Consider the following 24,304-nt stretch of genomic DNA (forward strand, 5'->3'; position numbering starts at 1 on the left):
ATTAAAAGATGTGTGAAGCCCCCCCCCCCTCCTCTGTCTACTGTTTCCTAGCGCGCACATTGATCCGCGCGTTGAAAAGAACAGGACAAGAAAAATGGCTGCACAGTTGTAGAACCAGTTTTAGTCGTGGTTTAGGTGCTTCAGATGCAACTTCTCAGTTTTTTAAGTAAAACGGGGCGTACACACAAATGCATAGTGAATTATACTTGGTTTGCTAACGTCTAAGTGAATAGGTATAATTTGTATACATGCATATAAAGTGAATTTCTAATAATACAGTTAAATATTGCCAAAGCGAGTGCTCAGTGCTATAACTGAAAGTGCAACAATTTCAGAGCTTTCAATGACACCACCATGGGTATAAAAAAGCTGAAGAGTGGGTTTCGTCAACGATTCTCCTCTAAAAAATCCTCGAGATGGTTTCAAAATCGTCTGGTTGCTATAGGAGGAGGGGATGCTCCATATACGCAGCAAATAGAACCAGGAACTCAGGTAGTTTACAATATATCCTATCTCACGACTTTCATGGAAATGTTCTAACATAAAAAATGGCGTATATATATTCATACATGGTATATCAGCTGATGGTATATCTGAATGGATTAACGGTTTAGCGAACTCACTCTCACGATATTCTTGGATCTCTCCAACATCTTTCTAATATACTCTCACAAAAATCACACACAGAACATATGAACCTGGAGATTTTAAATATCAAATCATCAAATGTTATCAACTAAGAACCCAGTCAACAGATGAACGGGATGAACGTCTCCCCCCCCCCCTCCCCCAATCCTGGAAATTGAAGTTATTGCTGAAATGATGTTCTAATCATGCCTATAAAATCGTTTTTAATTGCTTGTAAATGTCTTTCTCATTGTTTTCATTCACATTTAAACTCTCCAACTTTCGCATCAAACTATTTTTTTATTTCGAAGGATTTACAAGTTTCTTGTATATATGTATATTTTATAATGGTGGATGGTTATGAATCGTTACTGAATTTTCTTCAAAATTACGTTCAAAATTCCTTGAAGAGTAATATTCTATTTCTAATTTGACACTGCACAGTTAGTTCCAGACTCTATTGGAGTGAATTAAATGGATTAGGACTTAAGTCTTTCAAAGTTTAATTCCAATTAGATCTCTATGAATCTGAATATGTTAGGAGAAGTTTAGGAAGTTAAGGACGGACATTGAGAAAAAGGTGAGGAACTTTATCAAATTTAGAGGTTCAAAGGTTTGGTAGGTTAAGAAAGGTTAGAAATATTAGGAAGGTTTGGAAGGATTTAAAAGGCGAGGAACGTTGGGAAGGATAGGAAGGTTTGGCCATGGTTAGAAATATTAGGAAGGAATATTAGGTAGGGTAGGAAGATTTAAAAGGTTAGAAAGATTTGAAAAGCGAGGAACGTTGGGAAGGATAGGAAGGTTGGGAAGGATAGGACGGTTAGAAAGTTTAGGACGGTTAGGAAGTTCAGAAAGGTTAGAAAGTTTAGGCAGCTTAGAAAATTTAGGAAGCTTAGTGAGCTTAGGAAATTTAGGAAGCTTAGTAAGCTTAGGAAGATTAGTAAGCTTAGGAAGATTAGGAAGCTGAGCAAGCTTAGGACGTTTTTAAAGCTTAGAAACCTTGTGAAGTTACAGATTTTATGGATTATAGGGGGATTTTGGAGATTGTGGAGTTTAGGAAGTTTAGGATGATTTAAATGATTAGGAAGTTTAGATGGTTTAGAGGTTCAGAGGTTTAGAGGTTCAGAGGCTTAGAGGTTCAGAGGTTAAGAGGTTCAGAGGTTTAGTAGGTTAAGAAAGGTTAAATAGGTTCGAAATGTTTGGGAGGTTAGGAAGATTTGAAAGGTTGTGAATATTTGAAAGGTTGTGAATATTTGAAAGGTTGTGAAGATTTAAAAGGTTATGAAGATTTAAAAGGCGAGGAAGATTGGGAAGGTTAGTAAGGTTGGAAAGGTTGGGAAGGTTGGGAAGGTTGGGAAGTTGAAGGTTAGAAAGGTTGAAAGGTTAGAAAGGTTGAAAGGTTAGAAGGGATGGAGGGTTGGGAGGGGTGGGAACGTTAAGAGGTCTACATCATCAGGTTAAAAAGAAAGATTAAGAAATTAAATCATAAATAAAGGAATCAGCTCTTAAACTGAAAAAAAGTATAGATAAAATATATTTTTCTATAAAAATTATGTTCACAGGAAAGAAAATGTTCTTTAAAATATCATCATGGATTTTTCTCTGCCTCTTAAAACTACTTTTTTCCCCGGTAATTGATACTTCTATTATTTACCAATTATGAGAAAGAAATAATGAGCGGATAAAGTCACGTCTCTCTCTTGAAGTTTTATTTTTCTGTATCGTATCCGTCTACCCAATCAAAATTTGAGGCAAATCGGTCCAGGAGTTCCTGAGTTATGATCGTACAAACAACCAGACAGACAGACAAACAAACGGAGATTACAACTTTATATATATAGATTTATAGATATCTAAGGATGTCTCGGTATATCTTGGTTTCTATTTTTATTTTACATTCAAAACCCCTAATTAGAATTATATTATCAGAATTATCTTTTTCATCCTCTTAGTTTCTTTTTAACTTGACAATATTATTTTATTAATTCTTTTGCCGTCATATCTCCGTCATAAACCGAGTACTTGGTTTTCATCGGTTTTTGTGTCTTCAGTGTTTGTATGATACAGAACCTAGTTTTAACAGACAGGAAAAGGACAGAAAAGTTAGCAGGACCTGGTAGGAAATCTGGGTAGGAAATCTGGGAAGGAAACCTGATAGGAAACCCGGTAGAAAACCTGATAGGAAACCCGGTAGGAAACCTGATAGGAAACCCGGTAGGAAACCCGGTAGGAAAACTGATAGGAAACCCGGTAGAAAACCCGGTAGGAAACTCGGTAGGTAGGAAACCCGGTAGAAAACCTGATAGGAAACCCGGTAGGAAACCTGATAGGAAACCCGGTAGGAAACCCGGTAGGAAAACTGATAGGAAACCCGGTAGAAAACCCGGTAGGAAACCCGGTAGGAAAACTAGGTAGGAAACCTGGTAGAAAACCTGGTAGGAAACCTGATAGGAAACCTAGATAGAAATTAGGGATAGGAAAACTGGACAGATAACCTGGACAGGAAATCTGGACAGGAAATCTGGACAGGAAATCTGGACAGGAAATCTGGACAGGAAATCTGGGATAGGACAACTGGAACAGGAAACCTGGTAGGAAATCTGGGCATTAAATCGGGAAAGGAAATCTGGGCTGGAAATCTGAGTAGGAAACCTGGGTAGGAAACCTGGGTAGGAAACCTAGATAGAAATTAGGGATATTCAAACTGTACAGAAAATCTGGACAGAAAATCTGAACAGGAAACCTTTATAGAAAACCTGGATATTTAAGAAACCAGGAAAGAAGTCCTGTATAAAAAAACTTGAACGAGAAACGTTAATAACAAACGTGATACGAAACCAATTATTTTTGTAAATTTTTCTTCTTCTAGATAACCTTCTGTGACAACACAATTAAGAGCTCGAAATATACTTTGTGGAATTTCTGGTTTCTCAATCTATTCGAGCAGTTCAGGAGAGTTGCGAATTTCTACTTTCTAATTGTAGCGGTGAGTTATATAATATAACTAATTAATGTCTTAAGGGATTATTTTCTATTCATTAAACAATTTTTTTAAGAAATGGATTTAGAATTTTCATATCTATTATTTTTTAATTTGTCGAAAATTAGATGATTTCTTAAAAAATTCAGGGTTTTTTTCAGTGCAAATTTTGTCAACAAATTCTCAATTTCTTCTTATGAATGACAAAAATATGATATTTCTAAAAGTCGGTTGTTAGAATTTTTTCATACTAACCCTAGTAATTCTTCTTTATTATTCTGATCGATTCTATAGAAAATTTGTATTTACATTGATTTTTTAATTTGACTAAACTTTCCTTGTTTTTAAGAACGGAAAATGATGCTCCCAAAAAAGTGATAAAAATTATTAGATATTAATTCCGTTCGCTTTGAAGTTTGAAAAGAATATAAGACGCAGAATTATAAGAGTTTGAAAACTTCCATGCTCAGATCATGTTAATTTAGTTTTCTTCCATGTTAAAGTTACAATGTCTTTACACAACCCTCCTTTTTCTCTTGTATCTCTATCTAAACTTTAAACTTAATTGTTTCAGGGGACCTTACTGAACTAATTAATTTATCATCCATTGAACCTTGTAAAATTTGAACTTACTCTAAATCTTACCTAGTATTAATTTTTCTCCAAACCTTGCCTAGTTATAATCCTTCTATAAACCTTGCCTAGTAGTAATCCTTCTCTAAACCTTGCCTACATTAATCCTTCTCTTAAACCTTGCCAGTCTGGTAATAATCCTTCTCTAAACCTTACCTAGTATTAATCCTTCTCTAAACCTTGCTTAAACACTAATCTTCTCTTATTCTTGCTTAAACACTAATCCTTCCCTTCTTCTTGCTTAAACCCTAATCCTTCTCTAAACATTGCTTAAAGACTAATTCTTCTCTTATTCTTGCTTAAACCCTAATCCTTCTCTAAACATTGCTTAAAGACTAATTCTTCTCTTATTCTTGCTTAAACCCTAATCCTTCTCTAAACATTGCTTAAAGACTAATTCTTCTCTTATTCTTGCTTAAACACTAATCCTTCTCTTATTCTTGCTTAAACACTAATCCTTCTCTTATTCTTGCTTAAACATTAATCCTTCTCTTATTCTTGCTTAAACACAAAACCTTTTCTTATTCTTGCTTAAACACTAATCTTTCTTCTCTTATTCTTGCTTAAGCACTAATCTTTCTTCTCTTTTTCTTGCTTAAACACTAATCCACTAATCTTCTCTTATTCTTGCTTAAACACTAATCCTTCTTTTATTCTTGCTTAAGCACTAATCCTTCTCTTATTCTTGCTTAAGCACTAATCCTTCTCTTATTCTTGCTTAAACACTAATCTTTCTTCTCTTATTCTTACTTAAACACTAATCCTTCTCTTCTTCTTGCTTAAATACTAATCCTTCCCTTCTTCTTGCTTAAACCCTAATCCTTATCTAAACATTGCTTAAAGACTAATCCTTCTCTTATTCTTGCTTAAACACTAATCTATCTCTTATTCTTGCTTAAACACTAATCCTTCTCTTATTCTTACTTAAAGACTAATCCTTCTCTTATTCTTGCTTAAACACTAATCCTTCTCTTATTCTTGCTTAAACACTAATCCTTCTCTTCTTCTTGCTTAAACACTAATCTTTCTTCTCTTATTCTTGCTTAAGCAGAAATCCTTCCCTTATTCTTGCTTAAACACTATAAATCCTTCTCTTATTCTTGCTTAAGCACTAATCATTCCCTTATTCTTACTTAAACAGTAATCCTTCTCTTAACCTTTCCTTAACAACAAATCCTTCTCTTGTTCTTGCTTAAACACTAATCCTTCTCTTCTTCTTGCTTAAACACTAATCTTTCTTCTCTTATTCTTGCTTAAGCAGTAATCCTTCCCTTATTCTTACTTAAACACTAATCCTTCTCTTCTTCTTGCTTAAACACTATAAATCCTTCTCTTATTCTTGCTTAAGCACTAATCCTTCTCTTTTTCTTAATTAAACACTAATCCTTCTGTTAACCGTTGCTTAACAACAAATCCTTCTCTTAACCTTTTAAAGAAATAATCATCCTTGTAACTAAACGTTAACGTAAGTATTCTCTTCCCCCTCTATGAAATAAAAAATCTTGTTTAATCCTGTCAAGAAATAATGATAAATCCGTCCTTTCTTCAACATAGGTTTAAACCTAATTGTTTATTCAACCTAACTGTAACTTTAATCCGATATATTTCAGATAATCCAGCTCTCTCTACCATCCCCTCCTGTCTCTCCTTTAACCTCAGTATCTCCACTAGGTAAGATTCAACGTGGAAACTTTTCATTTAACTGAGATATCCAGAAAGAATTAATTAAAAAGGTCTGCCCTAACTTCAACCATGATGATTCTTTATGTATGGCCCAATCTGTGATATAAACACTTTTATTTTTATAAACACTTTTATAAACTTTATATAACTTTTATAAACTTTTATAAACACTTTTATACTTTGCCAAAGCTACTAAGCTGAAATTTAGTACAAATATTCGAATCGAAAAATGTAAAACTAAATGCTCTGTTCCAGCTGAAGATCTTGANTAGGTCTGTTACAAGGTTTATACATGTTGATTATATTATTACAAGTAGTTTATATGTAAGTTGAGGACTCCAGGTTGCACACACAGGCCAGATTAAAGATAATGATATGAACACCTGCCTGGATACGGATACACAAACACATCAAATCAGAAAATCGTTTAAAATATTTTTTTTCTAAAAATAAGCATGCAATTGACACGTTTATCTTTTTATTTATAACTGTCTCAAATTTAAAGATTTAGCCAAGAAACTGCAGACAAGAATACGTCCAATATGAAGCCCTCGGAAACTAAACTATTTAAACTAAAACAAAAAGTTTTGGCTTGAAACAATCTTTGAAAATTGACAGTGACACACACACTGTTGATTGGAGGTTGGATTGGTGTTAAAATTTGATCTTTGACTCAGGGTTTGCGTAATATCCTTTATGTATACTTCTGTCTCTATATTCTCAACTGATGACGCAACCTAGGATTGTGCAGGAAAGGCCTGATTTAGACTCATTTCTATTTTAAGGGTTTTCTTGTCATTTTCCAGCAAATATTCGTAAGTTAGGGTTAGTAGCCTCCAGGTTTATCTCTGGGTTATTAACAGCATACAGGGTTACCCTCAAAGGATGAGACTGTAAAGACGACCAAAAACTCTTAAAATTTGACGATTTGAAGCTTTATTGTTGGTTTCTGTCTTCAGTTTAGTATTTTAAGGGTTTACTTAATTATTAACCACGGAAATAAGGCTGGTTTGGCCTGCAAGGAACCCTGAATGTAAGAAAAGGGACTAAAAAAATTCCGTACAGTCGTCTCTGAAGTCTCATCCTTTGTGGGTAACCCTGTACGTACATGGAGTTACTCAAACATTCTCCAAACATCACTATTAGCCAACATTGCATTAAACGTGCAAAAAATGTTTGCAAGGTGTGTTCTTTGTAATCAAAGGCCTAAGAGTACAAATGGTTCTTCATAGATTACTTGCTGAATTTATATTTTTAAGACATTCATTGATTTTTCTGAAAAATCAGTGATTTTACATCTCAGTATTTAGAGGGAGTGGCTGATGGGTCGAGTGACTTATCGAGTTTGACTGATAATAACTTTTCAAAATTAATTCATTTAACCGTTTTTATTTTTAGTTTTCGTTGTGGTTGTGACTATGATAAAGCAGGTAGCTGGTAACTTTAAATCTTTTATCCATTTTTTTCTCCTTTTCGTATTTTATCAATTTGCAATTTAAAAAATAATTTTTAAATAATTATCAAGTTTCGCATCTTTAACTAATATTTGTTCAGGGTTACGAGGATTACAAGCGACACAGTGCAGATAATCAGATAAATTGTACAAACGTAAATATTCTCAGATCAGGTCTGGTTGTCAAGGCCAGAAACAGAGATATTAAGGTAGGGAACAGTCTATTTAGGTAGGGAAGTTATAGTTTATTTTTTATTATTATGATTATGATTAGCCCCGATGGCGATCTGGGCATTCCAAGATGAGCGGGGGGGGGGGGTTAGATCTATATCTCATCTTATCTTGCAATCTGATATTTTGTTAAATCAGCATTCTGGTAAAGTAATTTGGTATTCTAGCAATCTAGTAATCTGGTAATCTGGTTTTCTGGGATTCTGTTTATCTGGTATTCTGGTAATCTTGTATTCTGTTAATCTGGTAATCTGGTTTTCTGGAATTCTGTTTATCTGGAATTCCGGTTATCTGGTATTCTTTTAATCTGGTAATCTGGTTTTCTGGAATTCTGTTTATCTGGTATTCCGGTAATCTGGATATCTGGTTTCCTGGTATTCTGGTACTTTGAAAATTTTTAATAACAGTTTTTTAGTGTTTTAGTATTTTTGTATTGCAATTCTGAGACTTTAATATTTTAGTACTGAATTATTTTGGAATTTTTCGATTCTGGTATTATGGTATTTGGGTTTTGGTATTTGGGTTTTGGTATTTGGGTTTTCTGTTAATCTAGAATAGAACGGGGGATTGCCTTTGCTCCGCGCACCCATGCATCGCGAACTAATCTAATCTCACGCAAAAATCGAGCAGTATTTTGCCAAATGCCAATATATCCTTTTAAACTTTAGCCTAGGGCTACAAAAAAGTAGTTTTGACTTGGTAAGGTAAAATCAAATCCCCTCCCGTTACGAGGGTTTAAAGTCGAGGCTAGCTGTCTAAAGATTTGATGACTAACTTTCATAGTTGTCTATCTATCTATCAGTGTCCCTATGTGTTACTCTGGTAGCTGTGTTGTAAAATTAAACCGATCACGTATTGAAGATCGTACTTATAAATATAATGATAAAACAATAGACACATAATTGCATTGTATCATTGTTTTAAATTGTTATAATAAAGGAATGCAGGATATTTCATGTTATTTAACTTCTCTACAGATAATGTCTATTGAAAATGTTAAGTATAGATTAGATCAGATTTGCAATGTCGCTTCAATGCGCAGTGTATTTCGTCATTGAATTTTGATTGATAATTGCACAGCTTGATATTTCAATGGGAATTAACTGTTTCCGTGATCTCTTGAGCAGTTTTGGTAACAGCCCCTGTAATTTTCCAGGTTGGAGATATTGTGATGGTTAAAGAGAATGAAACCTTTCCCGCAGATTTAGTTCTTCTGTCCACCTCCTCCTCCTCGGGCAAATGCTTTGTAATGACGGCAAACCTTGATGGAGAAACAAACCTTAAACCTCTCAGTCCAGCAAAGATTACAAAACATCTAAAGGTAAACTATTATTTAAATTTTTTTTTACTAACTTTTAGTATTTCTCCCGCATTCTTTATTTTCCTTTTTCAATAACAAAATACAATACAAAGTTCGAAAAAGCTGAGGTCTACGACATAGGTTTGCAAAGATATAAGGATTAGAAAATCATTTATTATTTATTTAAACCTATTTTATCTGTATAAACTGAGAACTGCTTACAAGCGAAACGGTTTTTTATTAGTTTGGTTATTGTCTATACTAACTATGTAGTTTGCGTAGTTCATGGCTGAAATTATGCATTTTTGGCTCTTTGTGTAGGTTCAGTTTGAAGCTTTGAACCTTGATAGGTCACTTTAATTCTTCCCAACCAAACAATGTAAACAGTACTCACGAGTTTAGGATGGCCGAGTGTACTCAAAGGTTGTCAGAGATTTAATATAGTGTCTCTTGCCACCCCCCACCCCCCCCATCCTTTCCAACACTAAATGGTTTTAACTTGCATAAAATTACGAAATGTTTTATATTAGTCTCCTGCGGAGTTGAATTCTATTTCGGGTCAGATCGAGTGTGAAAACCCGAACCCTGACCTTCAAAACTTTCTGGGACGGATAAAGGTGAGAAAATGTATACAGCTGCATTCTACAATATCGGTATAGAAAGATTTAATACAAATATTAGTTAATCTTTATCTATTATGTACAAAACTGTACAGCATCAACAAGAAGAAGAGTAAACAATGTCAAGGTATTCTTATAATACGATTAACCTCTTAATGGATTGATTGTTGTCTTCGTTCTTTCTTTTTATTAAAAATACCACTAAGGATTTGTAATTTGTAACTGTTACTCAGAAATATTGTGCTGTAAATCTTTAGATCAAGCATCTTATTAAGGTCTAGAAATAGATCTTATTCCCCGTCTATATCTCTTGGTGGGTGTATCCTGTAGGGATAACTTTAATCTAGGGATCAAAAATTTATCTTTAAATTTAAGTGCCCACGTTGGATATTGAGATAAAGAGTTTAAGATATTCAGAACTAAAGTTCTGACCTCCGCACTAGCACATCTTTAGAGATATCAGACCGTAAGAAACAATAAAATCCGTATAAATTGTATCATTGTCTCCAAGCTAAGCTGAGAAAAGAAATCAAGTATATATAGGATATCTAGGATATCAAGAATATCAAGGATATCAAGGATATCCAATGACATTCAGGGTTTCTAAGGGTTGAAAAAGATGAATTCTGCTCCAACCTGCAGTCTTTCAACCAAAATTGATTCACAGCTGACTGAGTTTATCTACCTGTCATAAAACTTGTCTCCGGCAGAATATTACAAATTTAACTTACTTTCGGAAATTTTCTAGAATATTTCATAATTAGCGAGAGTAGTATTAGATCATTCCAGATCCACCAGAAAACTTGAACTCGAGGATAAGCGTTTTTCCAATTCATCATCCTAACATCAACTATGTGTTGAATAACAAATTTATAAGATGAGGAAAAGTTTTGGTTTTTAAAAATACACTTCCGTTTCAGAATTTCTCAAATTGTCATACGGAACATAAATTAATATGCATTTCAATTATATAGAATGGGAAGTATTGTTAAACAAAACTACCAACTTTTTTCAGGTGGAAAATTCTAAGGAATTGTTTTTGCAAAAAATATATTTTATAATCAACAACTCTGAAAATTGTTTACGCACTTGAAATGAAGTTTACTTCTGTACAGGAATACGGAGTATGTGTACGGGTGTGCCGTGTACACGGGACGGGACACCAAGATGTCCCAGAACTCGAAGATCAACGGCAACAAGTTCTCCACCGTGGAGAAAACCATGAACAAGGAACAGTTCTCAAGAAAATTAATTCAATTAATTTCTCTTCAATCCTCTTCATGCATGAAAACCTTTTCTTTTTTCCAAAATTAACAAGGACGCCGAGAACAAAAGTATTTTAATGAACTTCATGATCAAAAGAACTGAAAACACAATTGTTAAAACATTTAATTTAAGATATTATTTTATCTCGAGCTCTTGTAGTTCTTGTTGTTCTTTATGCTCATCCTGGTCCTGGAAATGATCATCTCCACCGTCCTCAAATACGTCTATGGTCTAGATGTACAAGGTAAAAGTTAGAATTCATCTTGCTTTTTGTTATAGTCTTGAAAAGAAGAAAAACTTTAGTTCTATTTTACACAGCTGAGATGTATTTTTCACCTTTGTGTTCGTTCTCAGTGTTAGTCCTTAATGTGCGTCGATCGTCATCTGATCACGTTTAACTCCTAAAAATATGCTTAATTAAAATTCCAAAGTCTGAATAAAGGTTTTTTTACTCGAAAGTGTAAATAAATGTTAAAATTAATATAAGGCTGAAATCCCATATCTCTAGTTTACTTGATTACTGGCCTGGGAACCAAACGTTGCCGATGTTACTTGTAGTTACTCCCGCTGTTTACCCGCGCTTTGTTCTTAATTGCGATTTTAGCTATTTTTCACTATATTAGTCGCCCCACTCAACTTAGAATCTTAAACCAAGCTACGAATATTCCCGCGGTTCTCCCGAGTTTCCAAATCAAAATTTAGAGGCAAACAAAGAGAGATTAATACATGGATATATAATAGATGGATATATCATAGTCAAGGTTTGATGTAATTTTTTTCGCTGGGGTGTTATGCAGTACGTTAGACATTGGACCCTGGAACTTACAATTTGTCTTTGGTTTTCGTAAAATTAATAGATGTCAAAGGAGTAAAGAAAAACATTGCAAGTCTTTAAAACTTGATAAGATTTAGCCTCCTTCTTTGTATTATAAAAATTGTTGGAGATACTAAAGATTTAAACAACCTTGCTGATATTTAATATTTTGAATTTTAAACAAATTTCTCAATATCTTGGTCAATTCTTAAGGTACAAAAACGGCAGACCACATTTTGGAATTCTGAAAACAAGGCGTTTTTGATGCTACCAACTCTTTGAAGAAAATGCTATGATCACAAGATTTTAGCTACAGTATCTCATTTCTGCTTACTCCAGGGCCCACTATCTACCAAAGTTCTTCTCTAATTTGGACCCTGAACTTTACTTCAAACTTTTTTAAAAGTAAAAATTATTTTTATAGAATGAACAATAGCCAGAATAAAAATTTGTTATAGTAAAACCTAAAATTTGCTATGCAGAGGTTTTAGAAATTTCCTAAAAATATCTAGGGTACACTGAGATATAACAGCTGCGTAGCCCACCGACAAAGTTACATGTACACTAGCCCAGAATAGTATAGATCGGTAGATAGAAGCATACTTATAAGCGGGCCGTGGATTAATACTTAATACATAATATATAGATGATGTTTGTTCAATTTTAGAAAAGATGACCCATTGGTATCTTGGGGACAAACTGGAGATTAGTGGGACAGGAGTTGTAGAAGATCTATTCTCCTACCTTGTTCTATACAATTATATAATACCTATTAGGTAAAACTTTTTATTTACATTTGTCGTTATGTTCCAAATTACATATTTATCAAGATTTTTTTATTTGGCATTGAAACATTGACTGAGTGAAAATATCACAAATATAAAATGTATAATATTTCTTAAATCTCTTTTATATATTCTATAGTTTTTTCTATTTCGTGATATAAAATAGGACAAAAGATTATCTTCAAATTAAATACATATTTTCCAGAAGGGATATTATTATATTTTATATAAATAATTTCGAGAAAACTTGTATGGGAAATTATTTGAAATAGGTCTATTGATTAATTAACTTTTAATGAACTCAGAATGTATAAAGCTAAAATTAAACTCATAATATTTTCCAAGAATTTAAAATTTGGAAATTTAAATCCCAAACCTATTAAATTTTAAGTTTGGAATTGTCGTTATTAAATTTTGAGTGGCAAAACCTATGTAATAAAGTTCTTCCTCTAATATATATTTGTATGTTTGTATTTCAGTTTTTAAACTTCACATTCTATCAAAAAAAGAATTACACTAAACATAATGTTTCACGCCTCATTACGATCCTCAGTAGTCAAAATTCTTTGAACATCTGTTTGTATATATGTTAGCTATAGCTGGCCAAACGGCTGGACCGAATTTTCTGACATTTTTTTTTAATTCGATTCTTTAAAAAACTCCACGGGCAACGCCTGGCACTTTATTTAGTTTCTTAATATTTATTAGATACTAGCGGAAGTGCCCTGCGTTGCCCGTGAAATTTTTTTAAATCGAATTTTGAAAAAAAAATAATTAAATTTTAGAGAAAAAAAACTCGATTTTCTTAGCCATGTTACCCCCGGGGTACTCAAGGGTTTCCTAAAAAAATGTCAGCCCATTCGTTCCAGCCGATTGGCCAGCTATGACATATAAATATATATGCATACAAATATATATATATCAGCAAAGAGCTTTATTATATAGAAGATTACACCTTGCCCGTCTCCATTTTGTTTTTAAAATCAGCTGATAAAAATGGCTACCTATAAAAAATTCATAAATTTTCTCTTTCTCAGCTTGTATGTGACACTTGAGTTCCAAAAGTTTTGCGGATCTTTGTTCCTGGTTTGGGACCTTGATCTTTACGACATGGAGAACGGAGAGGGAGCTAAGTGTAATTCCTCCGATCTAAACGAGGAGTTGGGTCAGATACAGATTCTCTTCAGTGATAAGACGGGAACCTTGACTGAGAACATCATGATATTTAAGGGAAACTTTTCATTAAAAATGGTCGATCCAGGAAAGCCTAGATCGGCGAGGGACACATTAAATATGTTTTAATCCTTATTTATATCAACTTTGAGCTACAGAATAATATGGTTGATTGTTGGTTTTGTCCATGTTTTATCTAATAGTTAATGAAAATTTTCTTTGAATAGGAAGCGTCGATTAACGGACGCCAATACGGAGTACACGATCTCATGCCTAAACTTTTCTCCTCGTCTTTCTCCTCGTTTTCAAACGATCCTAATATGGGACATGGAGACGATTCATTCCTGGACGATTCGTATCGAGATCCCCAGGATGAACATCATATTAATGAGTTTCTCAGGTTAGTTTGTGGAAATTTGATTTTACTTTAAAACTCGAAGTGAATGGAGATATTTTAAGGGGAGTGACCGGCAATGTATGGTGGTTGAACTGAGTATGCAGTATTGTAGAGCATTTTTTAGGATTCATTTGAGACATATAAAAAAGTTTCCATGATGCATAATTACTGAGTTTGAGCGCAATGTAGGCGTTTAAAATCATGAATTTGGGTGGGTACGTTCTCAGAATCGGTTTTTTAAATTATTAAATAACGACGACGAAAAATAAAGAAAAAATTATAAAGTAAACTAATTAGATGTTTAGGAACATATTTCACAACAGAAATTTTTGTCAATAAAATCAATTTTAGAATCAATTATTTCGTTTTCATCATTATATTAAATTTCTTATTTTCTATGAATTTGTTCGCAGATTTCTACAAATTTTTCAAATATCGTCTTTTCGATAAAGATTCCAGAAAATCTGCCGAAGATCTTTGTGAATAATGAGAGATTATAGAAACTAATAATTGAATTAGATTTCTTATTTTTAATGATGAGCGTTAATTTTTATTTTCTCAACGTGTTCCTAGATAACTAATTAGTTTACTTTAGAATTTTTGTTGCATTTTTTTCGTCGTTTTATAATAATTTTAAAAAACCTATTCTAAAAACGAACCCACCTAAATTCATGATTTTGAACGTCGACTTTGCACTTAAAATCAGTAAATATACGCCGTAGAAACGTTTTATATGTCGCAAATATATCCTAAAAAAGTGTCCACAGTACAACATATTCAGTTCAACCACAGTACATTGCCGGTCACTCCCTTAAAATTAAATTATGTTGTTAGTGCTTTATGTGTTTGCCACACAGTCCGAGTAAACCAGCCTAAACCGAGCTCTGACCCTCCTCCTCCAAAGAAGACTAATAAACATCTTAAACCTTGGAAGTTGGGAGGGTTGGATAATCCTGGGTTCCGTCCTAGTAGTGTAGCCAGTAGTGTACCTGAGACTGTAACTGAGTCATCTGATATTCAGTATAATGCTTCTAGTCCGGATGAGAAAGCTCTAGGTAAAAACAATTAAAAGATATTTTAACTAAATTGGATTTTTTAGAAAAAATCTGCACTAAGCTCATCCCATCTTCTATTTCAACTTTTATTTGTCGCTCATTTCTACAATATCAAACAAAAACAAACAAAAGGTTCCCGGATTTCATATTAATTTTCGCGCATTTTTAAAATTTTTCAAAAAACAAACTTTTTGACACAAATTTAGTAATTTTGAGCATCCATAAACCTTTCCTGGGGTCATGTGAGGTCCCACACAAAATTTGGGCCCTGATCGGTTAAGTCGTTGTGACGTTTATTGGACACAAACAGACAAACAACCAAACAGAGCGATAAACAGTTTTTACACTCATGCATGCAAGAGCCTGAAATTTCAGACAGAGTATCGTAATAAAACCCAGTATCGGAAACCCTGTTTTATGATTAGGGTCAGGCAGTTTTGTAGATACCTACTCTGTACAGTGTACATTGTAATGTACATTGTACAGGTGACCATTTTTACATCTGCTGGAATTTTATCAAGTAAACTTATAAATCTATATTTTACAATTGATGTTCTGATTAAGGTAGGATTTAACTTAGATATGTGTTTTTTAACTTAAATAGTGTTTTTCTAAATTGCATTTAATCCCTTTTTTTCATAAAAATGTCAACAAGTAACAAAACATCAATGTACGTTTGTAAAAGACAGTTTTTTTCCTTTCAAATTATTTTTTAAAATAAGTACACACATGTTTTTTTAATTTATGTACATAATCCTAAAATAAATCTTCATGAGACATATATCTTGGTTTTAGTCGAAGCTTGTCAGAGGTTTGGAGTAACTTTTGTTGGAGAGAGAGAAACAGAAACTGAGAGCTGTATTGACCTTGTTGAGTCCAGATCAGGTGAATAAATTTATTCTAAAACTTTATTTGTCAATTAAAAACTCCCCCCCCCCATATTATGCGAGGTCTGAACTGTCTTAAAAGTAATACTTGCCTTGGATATGTTTTTGGATTTTTTAAATCTAAATCAGATATTTTCCATTCTAGTGCAAAAGATCTTAGTTCCCTACACTTTTTTTAAGCCAACCAGTTGAAACTAAGTGTGTTTAATAATCTTGTCGACCAAATTTCATTAAATGCATGCAATTTTAATATTTTTATATGCCAATTTTTACACAGTACAATTTACAAATGGTTTATTTATTGAAGGAACCCCTGTAGAGCGTGTGTACACCAGATTATACATCTTGGATTTTGACTCAACAAGGAAAAGAATGTCTGTGATAGCCCGAGATCCCTCAGGACGGATTATAATGATCACTAAAGGAGCTGAGTCTAGTGTTATTCCTAGGTATCTTTAATTACAAAATTTTAAATACTGATTTAATTTTACCAATATACATCGAGACCCCTTTAGGAGTAAATTTTAACCCTAGGGTGACCCTTTATAGAGATGCATTGGTAGCCTGCAAGAGAGACCAATTGACTAATTAGAACCCATTGGATATCTGAGACCAATGGGACCTGCTCAATCCAATTGGAACCCACTGGAGATCCATTTGGACCCGCTTTAAATCCATATCAGTTGAATTGGATCCTACTGGATACTCGGACACCCATTTGAAACCCACATGTAAACTTATTGAACTAACCAAAGGGGACCCAATGGAGCCAATTGGAAAACCATTTTTATGCATTGGGACCTACTGTCAATCATTGTAGAATGCTTAGAAATTTCTGTTGACCTAATGGAACCCATTGCAAAATCACTTGGGAAACTTATTGAGAACCACCATGAAGTTTAATAGTTTCCTACTAGATACCGCACGGTGGACTAGGGTCAATTAAAATTCGTACCGAACCGACCTCTTGTAGTGACGCGCGGCAAGTACCGGCCTGTCATAGACCTATATACTCCACTAGCTTAGTTTAGTGTGTACCAGTGGAGTCCTTTGCTTAGCCAATAATTAGAAACTCTGTGATAATGTCACGAACAGTTTTATTAGATTTACACGGTCTACTGTATAGGTGTAAGGAGGGTCCTATGTTCGACACTAACAAGCATATTGACGAGTATGCTCTGGTTGGGTTGAGAACACTAGCTATAGCTATTAGGGTTCTCTCCGAGCAGGAGCTCAAAACATTCGACCAAGCAATTTTCCAGGCTCGCCAAGCTATCGAAGGAAGAGAAGAGAAAATTATGGTAATTAAAAACACGTTGGTTGTCAGTAATTTAATTTTTAAAAAATTCCCTTAACTTCCCTTAACTTCCCTGGAAAGTAGATAGTTAAAATAATTAATCTTTAAATGTTGGTTTAACTGGAACTACTTAATTTCTGCTTGTTGCATTTTAAAAAAACAGTGAACGATTTCGCAGGATTTTCTGTGCTCATACGTGAATTTTTTTTTCATTTAAGATTTTTTTACTTACAAAAACTACATTTACATATTAACAATTTTAAAAGTATTTATTTCAGGCTGTTTATGATGATATGGAAAGAAATATGACTTTGCTAGGAATTTATCCCATTTTGACAAAGTTTTTTTTTATCAATATCATTCAAGTTGAGCCCCCCCCCCTTTAAAAGTAGGAAAACATTTCTAAATATTGATATTTAAAGTGTACCTACAAATTTTATAATTTCGTTTTTCTGAAATTTGTTATTCTTGACGAAAATGCCACTTTAAAAAAGTTAAAATACAAAACTTTTGTCCCCGGAAGTCCCCACAGTATAAATCAAAGGCTGAGATAAAAGTCCCAGAGTAATTAAAATTATGATAATAGTTTTAAACTTTGTTCAAGTTAAAGTTAGATTTCTCATCTAATTTTCTCCGCATGGTTCAACTCAAGTTTAATGGGATCTTCGATCTACAGGAGCAACAGCTGTGGAGGACAAACTTCAGTTCGGAGTCAAGGATACTTTAGGTAGGACGGAGTCAAAAATACTTCAGGAACGACGAAGTCAAGGATACTTTAGGAAGGACGGAGTTAAGGAATTTGAAGGATGGAGCTAAAGATAGTTTAGCATTTATGTAGGACGGAGTTAGAATGATTTATGTAGGACGGATTAAGGATAATTTAGGTAGGGCGGATTTAAGGATACTTTAGAAAGAACGATACTGAAGATGTTTTATATAGGACGGAGTTTAGAATACTTTAGGTAAGGCGGAGTCAAGTACTTTAAATAGGACGATTTATTAGACGGAATTTAAAATAGTTTACTAAGGATGGAGTTAAGAATAGTTTAAATAGGTAGAAGTAAGGGATGGATTATATACGAAGGAATAAAGAATAGTTTATGTACAACGAGTTTCTGGATAGTTAAGGTAGGACACAGTTAAGAATAGTTTAGATAGGACGAAGTTAAGAATAGATTATTTACGACGGTGTTCTGGATAGTTTAGATAGGACGCAGTTAAGAATAGTTTGAAGTAAGACTGAGATTAGAATAGTGTTGATAGGACAGATCTAATTAAGAATTAAGGATAGTTTAGGTAGGACAGTATTATGTTTAGTTTAGGTAAAACAGAACTATGTTTACTGTTTAGTTTAGGTAGGATAGAACTATGTTTAGTTTAGGTAGGACAGAATTAAGAATATTTTAAGTAGGGTAGAACTATGTTATGTTTAGGTAGGACAGAATTAAGGATAGTTTAGGAAGGACAGAATTGTGTTAAGTTAAGGTAGGACAGAAATAAGTTTAGCTTAGGTAGGACAGAATTAAGAATTGTTTAGGCAGGACAGAATTAAGGATAATTTAGGTAGGACAGAATTAAGATTTTTTTAGGGAGGACAGAATTAAGGATTGGTTAGGGGGGACAAAATTAAGAATTGGTTAGGGGGGACAAAATTAAGAATTGTTCAGGTAGGACAGAATTAACATTTGTTTAGGGAGGACAGAATTAAGGATTGGTTAGGGGGACTAAATTAAGAATTGTTCAGGTAGGACAGAATTAACATTTGTTTAGGGAGGACAGAATTAAGGATTGTTAAGGGAGAGAATTAGGAATAGTTTATGTATGACCAATAAAACGAAGAAAGAATATCAGAATTATCTTGTAGGTGGAAGATTTTTTTTAATATATCTATTAAGGCTATATCTCTAATATATCCTATATTTAGTTAAGCTAGGCCAGGCTGGTATCTCTGTCTGGATTCTAACCGGAGATAAAAAGGAAACTGCAATTAATATTTCCTACGCCTGCGGGCATCTTCTTCCCTCTCTAACCGTCCTGGATCTAACAGGGCTTCAAAGGAAACAGATCTTTTAGATAATTATTTATTTCAAAGGAAACAGATAGATACTTAAGGGTTAAAACATTTTACATTTTTGCGAAACATTTTATATTTTTGGAGAAAAAAATTTACATTTTTAAAAAACCATTTACGTTTTTTGGAAAAAATTACAGTTTTTTAAAATATTTACACTTTGGGAAAATATTTGCATTTTTGGAAAACATTTTACATTTTGGAAAACATTTACATTTTGGAAAACATTTACATTTTTGGAAAACATTTACATTTTTGGAAAATATTTTACATTTTTGGAAAACATTTATATTTTTGGAAAACATTTTACATTTTTGGAAAATATTTACATTTTTGGACAATATTTCACATTTTTGGAAAACATTTTACATTTTTGGAAAACATTTTACATTTTTGGAAAACATTTTACATTTTTGGAAAACATTTTACATTTTTGGAAAACATTTACATTTTTGGAAAAAATCTTACATTTTTGGAAAGTTTATTAATAATAATTTCATTGTAAAACTTAATGTTTTGCTAATCTTTGTTGTTTATTGAAGAGCCAGTTGTGAGCCATGATAAACCAGGCGCTGCAGAACATAGCAGTGTTGATTGGGATGTTTTGTTTAATCCAACCCAGTCCAGTTCAGGACCTAGTCCATGGTTACTATATACTTGTAGTATTAGTTTTAGTTTTTAATTTAAAACTAAATGTTTAATGTCTGATGATCTGTAACCCTTCAGTTCTACGGTTCTGGGTAAACTACAGAGATATGCTGAACAGGTGAAGAGTTCAGACGATATGTACGGACTAGTCGTGGACGGTGGGACTCTCACACTCATCATGCCTTACGAGGAAAACAAGGATTTTCTTTACCAGGTATCTTTTAGTATTCTATCAGACGCTTATTTCCTAATTTATGAAATTTTAATATTCTACTCTTAACATATTTCTCATGGTTTAACTCCAGGTTTTTAGTATTCTGTTCAGACATTTATTTAGTAATTTATGAACTTTTTATATTAAACTTCCTTCTTTAGTCCAACTCCAGAGTCCAGGTACTTAAAGTATTCTATTCAGACACTTATTTCTTACTTCATATGGTCAAATTTCAGGTACTTAAAGCATAGGGTTACCCACACCCTGCGAGACTTAAAAAAACGAATGTACAGATTTTATGAAGTATTCATGTTACATGCATGGTTTCCTGAATCTGTAATCTCATGCAATATATACCAATACAAGACTATATTCAAGGCAGAAAACAGGAATTTTAGGTCGTCGTTAATGTCTCATCCTTTGTGTGTAACCCTGTATAGTTTATGTATACTGCAGTTTCATTTAACTTTAGGTACAAATATTCATTTCAGTTACTTCTACTACGTACTATACGTAGTACCAAATTTCAATATCCTAGTTTAAACGTGTTTAATTTACAACTATATTTCATTTCTAAAAATTCATAAATTTGTTTAGATAGCGTCTAGATGTCAGTCTGTGGTTTGTTGTCGTATGTCACCTCTACAGAAGTCGGAGATAGTTCGGATGATGAAGAACAGTCCTGGAGCTCCTATTACAGCTGCTATCGGAGACGGTGGGAATGATGTTGCAATGATCCAGGTTCAGTATTCCCTAGTTTTATGTCAGGGGTGTTGTGAAAAATGCAAATATTACAAACTACCCCACTCAACCGACCTAGAGGGAACTGATCTAAGGGGTTTCCGACGTAAAATTGTGTTACATCCTATAAACAAGTTAGTTTAAGCTGGGTAGGTCGAGCTGGATGGGGATTAGAAATAGCGAATAGAAATCCTTCTCGCGTGGCGAGTAAAATTTACATGATATTTCCTTAACTCCTCGATAATTAGGTCGGATACCCTGTAGGTCAGTTTTCTCACAGTTTTTCCATAGTATCGATTATATAACGGATTTGATGGAATGTTGTTGTTGTATTTTTGATTCCAATCTTTAATATTCTCAAATTCAGAAACCTATGAGCAATATATATGACAAGTTTTACCAGTGTATGTATATTTTTTACTATTATCTATCTATGAAATATTGTTGTCATTTGCTTGGTTTGGGGATGATTTATGGGACTGGTCACTAAGAGATTTCCTAGTATAAATCAACGAATTGTAATAATTCTGTAATTCTCTCAAATTATTTTTTCTTGTATGGTCCTAACCCTTGATTTTGGTTATTATTATTTTAATATTTCTCTAGCATCGAATTTAAGTCAAATTTGGACAAGAAAAGAATTATTTAAAATTAAATTAAAAGCAATAAAGATAACATTTTGCGAACACTAATTAATCTATTATTAATGTAAAGAAAATTTATTTACCGAAAAGTCACAATTAAGGGTATATACGTTAATCCGGTCAAATGATGCACCTTCATTGTCAAGGTTTAAGTTTAAACCAGGAAAAAGCTTTGTATAAGGAGTATAAAATTATATTTATCGTTGCCTTGAAGGTTTATTTGAAATAAATGTCAAAATATTTCATTTTAAATTCTTCAAATCCTTCCTTTTCACACCTACGTAGAAAACTTGAAAATTCAAATTTTTTGACAAGTTTTTAATTCCATATTTACAGGAGGCCCACGTGGGACTAGGAATTATGGGGAAGGAAGGAAGAGCAGCGGTTCGTTCTGCAGACTTCGCCTTCTCTAAGTTCCATTATCTCCAGAAGGTGATATAAAAATTTACTATATTCAAGACTTAAAAACAAAAGGTAAACTGTCAAACCAAATGAATTTACAATACCGGATTAAAAAACTCACTATTCTACCATTGACTTATTTTTGGTATTGAATGGACTACTCTACCTCTGACACCTGTATGGTACCAACTGAACTACTCTACTTCTGACACCTGTATGGTATCGAATTAACTATACTCTACTCCTGGCACCTAGCTAATTGAATACTCTATACTGCTGATTCCTCTACTTTTACTCGTGTATATGTTCCTATTTCACTATTCTATTATTCTATTACTTCGCTATGGTATCGAATGAAATACTCTACTATTCACTTCCTATGGTACCGAATGAACTATTCTACTATTAACTCCTTTATGGTACCGAGTGAACTACCTTACTATTGACACCTCTATAGTACAGAGTGAACTACTCTTCTATTGACTCCTCTATGATACCGAGTGAACTACTCTACTAGTGACTCCTCTATGGTACCGAGTGTACTACTATACTAGTTACTCCTCTTTGGTACCGACTGAACTATTCTACAAGTGACTCCTCTATGGTACCGAGTGAACTACTCTACTAGTGACTCCTCTATGGTACCAGGTGAACTGCTCTACTAGGACTCCTCTATGGTACCAGGTGAACTGCTCTACTAGTAACTCCTCTCTGGATCCAAGTTTACTGTTCACTTCAATCAACTTAATAGAATATCCGGGCTCTAGTCCACAGTAGATAAAAGATGAAGAATGAAATCTGTGGATATCGGATCCTTTATATCATCTTAAATATTTAAACATTTAAAAGAGTTTCAGCCTATAGAGGAAGTTTGCTATAACTTATTGAGAGTTTTAACCTTCTCAGAGAGTTTTGCTTAATCCTGGCTGGAGAATTAAACCCTATCTGCCTGAAGAGTTTAATCCTGCCTGAAGAGTTTAATCCTGCCTAGTTAGTTTAATCCTGCCTGAAGAGTTTAATCCTGTCTGGAGAGTTTAATCCTGTCTGGAGAGTTTAATCCTGTCTAGAGAGTTCAATCCTGTCTGGAGTGTTTAATCCTGTCTGGAGTGTTTAATCCTGTCTGGAGTGTTAAATCCTGTCTGGAGTGTTTAATCCTGTCTGGAGTGTTAAATCCTGTCTGGAGTGTTTAATCCTGCCTGGAGAGTTTAATCCTGCCTAGTGAGTTTAATCCTGCCTGGAGGGTTTAATCCTGCCTGGAGGATTTAATCCTGCCTGGAGAGTTTAATCCTGCCTGGTGAGTTTAATCCTGCCTGGAGAGTTTAATCCTGCCTAGTGAGTTTAATCCTGCCTGGAGGGTTTAATCCTGCCTGGAGGGTTTAATCCTGCCTGGAGGGTTTAATCCTGCCTGGAGGGTTTAATCCTGTCTGTAGGGTTTAATCCTGTCTGGAGAGTTTAATCCTGTTTTGAGAGTTTATTCCTGTCTGGAGAGTTTAATCCTGTCTGGAGAGTTTAATCCTGTCTGAAGAGTTTAATCCTGCCTGGAGGGTTTATTCCTGCCCTGAGAGTTTAATCCTGTCTAGAGAGTTTAATCCTGTCTGGAGATTTTAATCCTGTCTGGAGATTTTAATCCTGTCTAGAGAGTTCAATCCTGTCTGGAGTGTTTAATCCTGTCTGGAGTGTTAAATCCTGTCTGGAGTGTTTACTCCTGTCTGGAGTGTTACATCCTGTCTGGGGTGTTTAATCCTGCCTGGAGAGTTTAATCCTGCCTAGTGAGTTTAATCCTGCCTGGAGGGTTTAATCCTGCCTGTAGGATTTAATCCTGCCTAGAGAGTTTAATCCTGCCTGGAGAGTTTAATCCTGCCTAGTGAGTTTAATCCTGCCTGGAGGGTTTAATCCTATCTGGAGGGTTTAATCCTGCCTGGAGGGTTTAATCCTGCCTGAAGAGTTTATTCCTGCCTGGAGACTTTAATCCTGCCTAGTGAGTTTAATCCTGCCTAGTGAGTTTAATCCTGCCTGAAGAGTTTAATCCTGCCTGGAGGGTTTAATCCTGCCTAGTGAGTTTAATCCTGTCTGGAGGGTTTAATCCTGCATGAAGAGTTTAATCCTGCCTGGAGGGTTTAATCCTGCCTGGAGAGTTTAATCCTGCCTGGAGGGTTTAATCCTGCCTGAAGAGTTTAATCCTGCCTGGAGAGTTTAATCCTGCCTGGAGAGTTTAATCCTGCCTGGAGAGTTTAATCCTGCCTGGAGAGTTTAATCCTACTTATAGTGAGTTTAAAACTGCCTGGAAAGTTTAATCCTGCCTGGAGAGTTTAATTCTGCCTGGAGAGTTTACTCCTGCCTGGATAGTTTAATTCTGCCTGGATGGTTTAATCCTGCCTAGAGA

At 34.1% G+C, this 24,304-nt stretch overlaps 1 protein-coding gene across 1 annotated transcript in view; it reads left to right on the forward strand.

Moving 5' to 3' along the window:
• The first annotated feature begins 335 nt into the window (after positions 1–335).
• LOC111708904 (probable phospholipid-transporting ATPase IF) overlaps positions 336–24,304 on the forward strand; it is a 30,885-nt gene continuing 6,916 nt past the window's right edge. Inside the window, exons 1-23 of the mRNA XM_023482413.1 lie at positions 336–492; positions 3,497–3,613; positions 5,851–5,911; positions 7,322–7,353; positions 7,478–7,585; positions 8,764–8,928; positions 9,438–9,560; positions 10,292–10,296; positions 10,643–10,757; positions 10,953–11,037; positions 12,275–12,383; positions 13,430–13,622; positions 13,793–13,965; positions 14,797–15,017; positions 15,813–15,902; positions 16,212–16,353; positions 17,031–17,205; positions 17,480–17,519; positions 17,878–17,928; positions 19,126–19,258; positions 19,999–20,134; positions 20,732–20,875; positions 21,856–21,951. Coding sequence (XP_023338181.1) covers positions 355–492; positions 3,497–3,613; positions 5,851–5,911; positions 7,322–7,353; positions 7,478–7,585; positions 8,764–8,928; positions 9,438–9,560; positions 10,292–10,296; positions 10,643–10,757; positions 10,953–11,037; positions 12,275–12,383; positions 13,430–13,622; positions 13,793–13,965; positions 14,797–15,017; positions 15,813–15,902; positions 16,212–16,353; positions 17,031–17,205; positions 17,480–17,519; positions 17,878–17,928; positions 19,126–19,258; positions 19,999–20,134; positions 20,732–20,875; positions 21,856–21,951 — 2,652 coding nt within the window. The 5' untranslated portion in view covers positions 336–354. The remainder of the gene's footprint in view (positions 493–3,496; positions 3,614–5,850; positions 5,912–7,321; positions 7,354–7,477; positions 7,586–8,763; positions 8,929–9,437; positions 9,561–10,291; positions 10,297–10,642; positions 10,758–10,952; positions 11,038–12,274; positions 12,384–13,429; positions 13,623–13,792; positions 13,966–14,796; positions 15,018–15,812; positions 15,903–16,211; positions 16,354–17,030; positions 17,206–17,479; positions 17,520–17,877; positions 17,929–19,125; positions 19,259–19,998; positions 20,135–20,731; positions 20,876–21,855; positions 21,952–24,304) is intronic.

This window comes from Eurytemora carolleeae, unplaced genomic scaffold (assembly GCF_000591075.1).
Source record: "Eurytemora carolleeae unplaced genomic scaffold, Eaff_2.0 scaffold148, whole genome shotgun sequence".
Taxonomy (NCBI): domain Eukaryota; kingdom Metazoa; phylum Arthropoda; class Copepoda; order Calanoida; family Temoridae; genus Eurytemora; species Eurytemora carolleeae.